The sequence below is a fragment of the Rissa tridactyla genome, chromosome 4 (assembly GCF_028500815.1).
Source record: "Rissa tridactyla isolate bRisTri1 chromosome 4, bRisTri1.patW.cur.20221130, whole genome shotgun sequence".
Lineage (NCBI taxonomy): Eukaryota > Metazoa > Chordata > Aves > Charadriiformes > Laridae > Rissa > Rissa tridactyla.
The window spans coordinates 61,268,809-61,278,776 of record NC_071469.1 but is presented as its reverse complement, the minus strand read 5'-3'; the positions used below and the strand labels follow the sequence as shown (position 1 = coordinate 61,278,776).

Genomic DNA, 9,968 nt, shown 5'->3' with positions numbered 1-9,968 from the left:
GGAACGAGACTCCACAACCTCTCTGGACAACCTGTGTCAGTGCTCGGTCACCCTCACAGTGAAAGTGTTTCCTGATGTTCAAATGGCACCTCCTCTGTTTCAGTTTGTGCCTGTTGCCTCTTGCCCTTTCACTGGCCACCACTGAAAAGAGCCTGTCTCTGTCTTCTCCATATACTTGATATACACTAAGATGCCCCCGCACCTTTTCCTCTCCATGCTGAACAGTCCCTGCTCTCTCAGCCTTTCCTCATAGGAGAGATCCTCCAGTCCCTTCATCATCTTGGTGGCCCTTCACTGGACTCTCTCCAGTAGTTCCATCTCTCGTACTTTTTCATAGTCTATAGCTGAGTATTAATAAAACAAATTATATTTAGCGAAACATCCTCTGAAGTCTGTTCAGCACAAGTCTAGATGACGCTGAAATCTGAGCATTTGAACACATTTGAACTCCTGCCATTGCTCCACTCTAGACTATACACTGGTTGTTTTTAATAGGGAAGCCTTCCTGACAAAATGCCCATAGCTACTTGGAATTCTTTTTTTGGTACATAACTCATAACACTGAAATCAGAAAAGACCTTGCTTTTGTGTCCTTCCAGCCCTCTTCTCTCAAAACCCATCTTTTTGGAAATCACCTTACTCTGCAACATTCAGGGATGCAGGAAAAATACAGAGATAATTGGAGTGATAAAGAATGATTAATGTACTTATTTGAAGAAAGAAAAAGGGTACTGATGCTGAATGCAATCATCTGGCTTGGGATGACCCAACACTGTGTGTGCATTAAGAGCTTAAAGGAACTCAAGAGATTATGACCATATTTTCTTGTCATTGAGGAACAGTAATGTTATCATTGTCTCTTGAGGCAAGAACGACAGACTTCAAACTAAGGCTGAAATTGTTCCAGCCCAACAAATTCCACATCGCGGTCTGTTGTAACAACTTTGCAAGGAGAAATTGATAAACTTTCTCACATGCAGCGTATTTACCACTCCACTTTAGGCTTCTCAAACTTCCTCCAGAGTCACAGGTTTCATATAGTGCATCACTTGAACTGTAGTTCCAAAAGGTATTGAATTTCACATGCTGTATCATTTTTCAACACTATCCTTTTTCATATTATTATTTAAGGATCCGAAGACTAAATGAATAGGCTGGCAGGCAGAAGTAGTCTGTGAATCTCATTTACTTGTTCTAATCCAGATGTAACCAGTATAAGTAGTAATCTAGGAAAAATGTAAAATTTCAGTGTAAATCAAAGGAGTACCTGGGCTATTTACCATATCTATTATCATATCAAATTATTTGTAATTAATTGAAGTTCCTTTCAGATACTAATTTACAGAAGAAATGAGAAGTCACTGATCACATAGCAAGTAGAGTTTTTTTAGGATATATTTGTCCATAATCACCTCTAGCAACAGAGATGCATACACATTATGTTCTAGTTGGAATCTTTTTGGCCAGGAATATCTGTATCTGCCTGGTACGGCTGCATCCTGGAAGTCCTGCACTTCCTACAGAAGACCTGAGGGCAGAGAACACAAGCTGTGCCTCCACCTCCTTTCAACTGCAGAATTCTATATAAGCAGAGCTGTGAGGCAGTAGAAGAGCGCAAGACAAGAAACACAGACTACATATCCCGAAAAAGCATCTCATTCTATTAGTGATCATCCACACCATGTAATTCTACTATTGCTGATTCTAGAATGTTTCAGTCAAAGACAGAATTATTAGTCTGACCTGTTGCAGCATCTTTAAAAGGATACATAAGCAATATTCCCCACCCTTTTATCTGCCAAAAGGAAACACTTGGAAAAGGATAAAAATATGTTCTGGAATTCAGTAGGGTAGAGAGTTTGAGTTCCTCAATTTTAACAGCTATTGAGGGATCTGCTTTCCCTGGAGTTCAATTCCTTGTTATATTTGTTTATATGTTTGGTTTACTAGCACAGTCTGTGGCAGTAAATTCCAGAATTAATTATGTGCAATGGCAAAAAATCCTTTAGTGTTAAAATTGCTACCTGATTTCATTGTAGCTGTGGGGGAAATTATGAACAATAGTGAATGTACATGTTTTCAGATTTGAGAAGCACCTATCAATACAATTGGCTGCTTTATCATAACTATTGGAGGAATTCAAGAGTGTTAACCTGTCCATTTATAGATTTAAGTATTTCTACTTTGGACTCAGTGATGGAAAACAAAACATAAATGTGGATGATCACTAATAAATTGTGGTAAGTGGAATCTCATTCTGCTAGATGTTAGTGAGCACCTGGAGATGAAAGCAATCTTGACAAGCAGTCATGGCCTTTTTCTTATGGAAGTAACCCCTGAGAGACACAAGGCTGACTGAGATCAGGTCTACAGCCATACAAAGACACCACTATTTTATAATACTTCTTTCTCTAGTGCTACATACTATTAACCTTGAAGGGAGAAATCCTGAAGTTTGCCTTCAGCTTGTTTAAGCGACTTTGCAATGCTGTTGCAACCTAAATCAAACAATAAAACACAACTGCTGCTGTTTAAATTTCAGTACTACGTTTTCATCTGGCAATAATAACATTTCCCAAGCAAAGCTAACTTTTAAGATATTCTGTTTCCTTCAAGGATAATCTATCACATATCATGTCTGCAGGCTTTTTATGTACCCAGGACAAAACTGGGAGCCCTTAAGAGTTAATACACAGTTCTTACTTGTCAATTGACCAGAACCAGGTTATGGGACTGTATGGGTGTTAGCATTATCTACTCCTCTCATCATAAGGACGAGGGTAGAAACCTTTCAGTTTTATTAGGACACAAGCCATTACAGAGTATCTCTGCTTTACTGAAAACATTACAACAGGCAGAAGACGTTCAAAAAGGCACAAGCAGCACATCAGCAACCCGCACCAGGTGGCAGCACAGACACATGAACAGACCAGGACATATTATCCATACAATTAAAAAAAATAAAAATAAAAAAAATATGGGAAGTCTGTTCCTCCCAATTTCAGTGTTGATTATGAGGAATTATGGTAAGTTACATTATTTATATCATGCCTTTTGGTATTACCAACTTACCTTTTCCTGCAGGAATTCCCTTCGCTAATAGGCAAAGCAAGGATTTGACATTCTGCCTGTTTCCTTTGCATCAAAAGGTGTGTTTAACTGCAGCACTTAATTTGCATACAACACTCAACTGAGAAATACTGTTGCCTAAGCCACTTGAGATGCAATTTTTCCTATTAAACATATCTCACTATATAAAGTGTGATGTTTTATGATTCACAAGGATTAGTGAAATGGGTCTAAGGAAGTATTGCTTACAAGCCACTGAAATTGCCTATTATATGGTTGCCCCTCTGTTTGGGTACAACTTAAAATAATTTCGTAGTTTAGGCATCCCCTTATTTTCCCCAAATCTGCCACTTTTTTTATGATTACTATTGATTCTGTCTGTTCTTCAGAGGATGACTGGGTATTACATGATCTTCAAATCATTGAGTGAATAGTGAGAAGATTAATACTTTTTCATATACTGGTTTTGTATTCATGTATTTCATGAATGCAATCATATACGATTAATAACTAAATTTAGCTTTTATTAAGCATGACCGCACAACAGAAGAGACAAATACAATTTATTTCACTTCTGCATTTTATTCTGAAACCACTGACCTCCTTTTTAGGACTACAGATCTCATGGGTAAAAATAAGAGGAAAGGATGAAACAAAGGTACCATAAATCAGTAATTCAAAAGCATTCTTCTGCCATCCAGGAAAAGAAATCATACGTTTTATTTTGCTGTATGAAAAATTACTGAAAAAATTGTATCCAGTACTTGAAGTTATATTTTGGATCAGAATATCATTTAGATCCTCAGTTTCCTTTGACCTTTTAGTTAAGAAAAACCCCCAACACCTTCCTTGTATGGCTTTTTGAAAAACTACTGACAAAGAGAAGAAGAAAATGCAACTTTCAGTTAAAGACAAAAAACCATGCCCCATGGCTTATGAGCTTTTAGACAGAAAATGAACAACTAAACCTAGATTTGCTTTGTCTTTCACGTATCTTGTGATAAACCTGCTCAGAAGTATCATTAAAATGAAAACTGCATCCTGCTTTAAGTCAGTTCATTCTATGAATAAACTCATCTGTTCTAGGTCAACAAACCTTAGCTTTTTAAAAAACAAAAACCAAAACCATTAACAGTCCAAACTGTGTTTTACTACACTTACAACTAATCTTATGGAACAGTCTTGCAAAACAAACATACAAGGGTTATATAGAAGGCAAGAGTAATTTTTAGACTAGCTGTAATACCTCTTCCTCTGAAAGACTTCTAGAAATACTTAAACGTTCAACAAAACAAGCTTATGTAGCTGATAAAGATCATTTTCTCCTTCATGCTGCTTTTCTGACTGGTCAATGATACACTGAGAATCCACCTAATCAAAAGAAGCAAGATGGAAAGTCAGAACGCATTCTTAATACTGTTTTCCTATATAACACAGTTAAGGAAGAGTTTTGACAGTTTCAAATTGTACAGGCACTTCAGTTCCATGCCACACATTTCAACATCAGAGCTAGTACTACAAAATGCTGTATCTCATGGTTTGCCTGAGTCAGAATACTATTCCACAATCAATTCCAAAGCATTACAGGTAGTATTTTATGTGATAATGTAAGAAAGATGTCCCGAGATTCTTCAGACTTCAGATGCAGTGGGGAAAATCCTGAGCCAAGACCTACACATTAACTTGTTATAAAAAGCTGAACACCAATATTATCTTCATGATACCAAGGATAACTGAATTTGAAATATGAAAATAGAAACGCTTTGGCTTACGGCAATATATCACAACACACTCAAACCCCTCAGTGAATGCCTACTAGAAGTATGTGCCCTTGGTGCTCGCTCCCTGTTGTCAATCTTTGCAAGAAAAGTGACCCAAAACCCTCATTCATATGCCTCAGGGTGGCAGATGCGTAGGGAGGGTGCATGTAGAAGCCTTACTGCTACACTCACTAATTCCTTGCTCCCTTTTAATTAAGAAAATGCACTTGTTCATCAGGAAATTTAGTTGCCTGCAGGGCCCTCACAGAAAGAAAGGTAAGATTTCCAATAGAGTAGGAAGCTAGACTCTTCAGCTCTACAAAACCCTCCTGGATTTCAAGAAAACTGCCCTCTATCTGATCCCAGCATGTTCATTCTAAAGCAAGCCGCATTTCTATCTGCTTAGAAGGGAAAAACCATCTGTAAGCACAGCAACCCAGAACAAAACTAAAATGCAAGGCATTCAGATAAATCCTAAACAATAAGAATGTATCAATCTTTTTCTTTTAGGCCACAGCTGCCTAATATGAAAAGAATATAAAATTTTAACTTCCAACAAATGTAAAGTTGCCTTTACAATCTCTCTCAACTTGAAAATCATGAAGTGTTCTGATGGAAAATGCTAAATATTTGTATATACAAAATTAAAAAACAAAGCAAAACACCCAAACTAAAGAGACTCTACAAAAATAGGGTATCAATAGAGGCTGATGCACGCATAACAGTTCTTAAGCCTTAAATTCAACTCAACACTGCTTTCAGTATCTTTAAAATCAGTATTTTTATTTTATTTTTTTTTTAATTCCCTCCCTCCCCAGGCTTCAGACATTCTTCCAACGGAAATTCTCCCTTTGGGCACTCTTAAGTAACTGTACTTGAGTACTTTAAGACTCTTTAAAAAAAAAAAAAAAAGGAAAAAGAACAAAAATCACGTTTATACCCTTACCTGATTCCATGCATATGGCTTCTCATACCATGTAGGAACAATTATATCTCGAGGTTTTGGTTTGCTGATTAAACTGAAATTATATAAAAATAGCCTTAATAAATACACTTGTGTTTGATTAATTATAAATACAAAGGAATTCTTATATTGGATACAGCTAGGCATTTACAAGGTGGCTGTGCTGAAGGGAGTCTTAGATGTCTTTGTTAATTTAGTCTGATTTGTTCACTTCTCTGTACTTTGCTTCTCTAGTGTAAGAAGTCACAATACAAATTTTCACAGGGACATTGTGTATCAGAATGCATTTTCTTTCAAAGAAAATAATGATTTATTTTTTTAAAAATTTACAAATTACTAGAATTTGCAACTGTCCTTTATTCTGTAAGTTTTATGCATGCTTATTCACTAGCATGTATAATACAGCTATTTTTAGAGTATTTTGCTTTGCATGACAACTCAATTACTATAGATTGTCTGTCTGCTCCAGTTATTTCCTCAAGCTGTGCAAAGTACAACAGTAGTAGACTTTAATTAATTCTGTCTAGATGTGTTTTTCAAACACACATTTTAGTCTTAAGTAGCAGTGACATGTTGTAAATACAATTAGCTTTCAAAAAATGGAAAAAAGTTAGGAAAAACTGTTCAGGCTAAATTTTTACATATTTACTCTTATTAATGAAAATTTAGTTTTTTTCCAAGACATAAACCAAAGTACAATCAGAAAAAAATATTCAAAACGACAAAAGATTTTACACAAAGGAAAAGAAGTCATCATGACAACAACCAGACTGTCTCTTCCTTCAAAATGGTAGATAAAAAAACCAAAACCAAAATCAGAAAAATTATCTGGAGGATCATTGGAACAGAATCAGTAAAATCACAAAGATTCTAAGAGAGAAAATGCTATCACAGAAAGGTATAAAATCCTGAAGAAAAAAAGCCCAGAAGGCTGATGAGAATGCCTGAGTCAGGCAGTCAGCATTGACCGAGCCTGAGAAGACGTCAATGCTGAGGACCTGTGCCAAGGAGCTGCGCAGGCTGATCCTTCGCCTCCCAACTGGCTGGAGATGTCTGAACAATCAACCCAAAAAAGGTGCCAAAACAGTAGCGAGTATTCACATGTCTAAAGAAACAGCAGTGACATTTTTGTGCCTGGAACTGCGCATATAAGTGTTGATGTCTAAGTATGAGCTCCTGTTATTGTCAGTCACCTCCAGAGAGGTTTTGTGGTTTTGCTTCTTTGTGCCTATCCACTTTCCTTGACTTCTCCCTACACTTAATACCACATGAATCACAGAAGCCATCTTCATTCAGATAACCATGGTACTACTACGTGGCAGTATCCAAAGGCAACGCAGACACCAGCTGGCCTGAGGTACTGGGACACAAACAGGAAATTAAATATTGCATCAGCAGTACACTTGACTGCTGGTATTTTACCAAGAGTTTTGCAGATATGAAAAGCGAACAGCTTGCCGTCAGCTTGCGCCGGTGCTCCTTAAGTTGCAAGTGAAAGCAGTGTCCATCTCCAAAGTACACTTCTCTGAAGCTGTACCACCGCTTTCTGGATGTACACGCAATCTTCTGGCAATTGTTTCTGCTCTTTTAATTTCATTTCCAGGGCCTCAAAACGTAAGGCTGAGTCCCCCCGCACTTTTTAATTTATTATAAAATACACCACACTGAATTTTCTTTCAAGTTTTGGAAATAAGAAGTATGGGTACTTGCTTTCAACTTAAGGCAATGCAGTAGTTTTTTTCACAGCTGGGAAAAAAAATAATCATCAACTGAGCAGGTACATTTAAAAACAAGATACACCTGAAAACTCAGCATAAACAGCTGCTCTGATAATCATTTTGGTAATCCAGGGTAAGGGCAGCTAAGCATAAAAGCTTCTGATCTTTATCAGCATGAGGAAATGCCTCACTTCAGCACACAGTTACTTTATAAAAGCTCTATTCACAAAAGGTCACATTTCCTAGAGATGAGGCCAATACTAGAGAGCATAACATAACTCTAAAGTCATGGCTGAGCCAGAGCTCTTTTTGAAATCTGTTCAGTACAGACAGAGCCAGGTAAGGCTGAGAAAGTCTACCAATGATAGAGACAACACTAAAACGCACACTACATTTTACAAACAAGGGAAGACTTCTCACAGCATGCTCAGCAGTGTCAGACATTAGAAGGAGCTGTTACAGGGATACTTCATTCAACTGGCACCCTCGAACACTTCCCACATACCACAAGCTGAAAAAATTCTCAAGGCAGGCTGCACTGACTCACAATAGTCTTTTCAGAACCGCTGTTTCAGTTACAAGAAGCAAGGAGGCCTGCTGGAAAAAAAGGCAGGTGGCCTTGGTTCAATTCCTAAGTTAACCTGGGACTCCAGCAATTAACTTGGCCTACACAGGTGTGTTGAGGGAGGAAAGGCAGCACACACAGTTCAAATTTAATGGATCGGGAGAAAGAATTTTAAAGCCTTCTGCACCCTTACGCCATAGGACTTTATTAGCTTTGTCCTGGGTGCACAAAGCAAAGATACATCAGGAACTGCTATCCTGTAGAACAGGTTTTACAGTCTAGGTTTTATGACTCTTAAATGACCAGGCTTCCCTGAAGAACCAGTGCTTCCACAAGAAGTCTACAGTTGTTGAGTATACTGCTTTATAAATAAACAAAGTAAATGAAATGCATCATTAAATGAGAACGTATATTATTTCCCCAAAGCCTAATCTGAGCTATGCTTTAAGCAATCATTTATTATTCTTTTTTTGCCGAGACTGTGAAACAGATCTTATTTCTATGAAATTATTACCATAGAAGTTTCTGACGAATGTCTTCCTGCAGTTGTGTCATTTTCTCTTGTCCAGAATATACTGCACATTCACAGAGCAGCTTATTAATGGCTGTCCTTAGGATGTTTATCTGTAAAAATACCAGTGACAGAATATAAATCACTCTAAACCAGCACTAGTTATCTATTGAATTATACTGATATGGAGGTGGTTGGGGCACCCATACCACTGAACTTCAACTGGAATATTATTAACACAAACAAAAACATCTGAAGAAACACTTCTTCCTCCAGATCCATCTCTGCTGGTCAAAGACGTTAATGTTCAGCTACTTGATACCACAATCGTAAAGGTTACTCAGATATGCCATAAAACATACAGGCTACCACTTGCATGGATATTTTCCAATGCAGAATTCCTTCTGTAAACATTTTAAGGATTTTTCTCTATCTGTCCATAATTTTCACATGCACAACAACCTGGTGTTACCATTCTGGCTAAGGTGTCATGAATCCAGACATCACACACCCCAAGTCAGTGCTTTCAGAAAACAACAGCTCACAGATACGCACACCAGCATGTCCACTCTGTCCTTAAAAAGCCTCTAGAAACCACTGGTCATCACCTAATGTACCTGCTCTGTACACAGAACTAACCAGGTCCCTCACTGTCTAAAGCACACGTCAGATCCGATGCACAGGTCAAATACAGCTCACTGTCCTGCCTAACAGAGTGTATGTACATACTTCCCTCTCACAGATCTGTCTGCAAGATGCAAAAAGGCTGTAATGAGGACTACAGGGGTTTTTATCGTTTGTTTGTTTGACCTGCTTTATGAGAAGCAGTTTGATACAGATGATTTATCAGAGCTGTAAAATCAAACAGAGGACTGCAAAGCAGTCATGCTAGGCTGATCAGTACACAATAATCCTAGGAACACAACTAACAAATATTGACATCCAATTAGTGCAAAATCAATGCCTTTGTTTTGAAAAGTGTACAATGTATTGTTCTATAATATTTTATTTTGTTCAAAGGAGGGGATAACTGGGTTTTTTTGTGATAAGAATCCAAGGTTATAAGCAGGTAGTATGCTAAAAAAACCCCAAACCCACAGCTTAAAACAAGTTTTCTTACTAACTAAGAATGAAAAGCTCTTTTGTGCGGAATTCTACTTAATTCCTACTATAGCAGAAATTCTTATGCATGTTTTACCTCTGTTATGTCTTCCACTCCAAAATGCACATCAAATGTCAGCTCCATGTCATTTTCTGGAAGCAGAGAGGCCTCACAAGTCTGACTCCAACCCAAACCACACAGAACACCAGTATAATACTTCCCATTTTTATCAACCCTATATGAAAAAGAAAGAAAACAGTCTCGCCTAGAGATGAAGAA

At 37.6% G+C, this 9,968-nt stretch overlaps 1 protein-coding gene across 1 annotated transcript in view; it reads right to left on the bottom strand.

Moving 5' to 3' along the window:
- Positions 1–3,696: 3,696 nt before the first annotated feature.
- TDRD9 (tudor domain containing 9) overlaps positions 3,697–9,968 on the bottom strand; it is a 62,716-nt gene continuing 56,444 nt past the window's right edge. Inside the window, exons 31-34 of the mRNA XM_054199540.1 lie at positions 9,786–9,924; positions 8,591–8,700; positions 5,776–5,848; positions 3,697–4,440 (exon numbers count right to left, since the gene is read on the bottom strand). Of these exons, the coding sequence (XP_054055515.1) occupies positions 4,345–4,440; positions 5,776–5,848; positions 8,591–8,700; positions 9,786–9,924 (418 nt within the window). The 3' untranslated portion in view covers positions 3,697–4,344. The remainder of the gene's footprint in view (positions 4,441–5,775; positions 5,849–8,590; positions 8,701–9,785; positions 9,925–9,968) is intronic.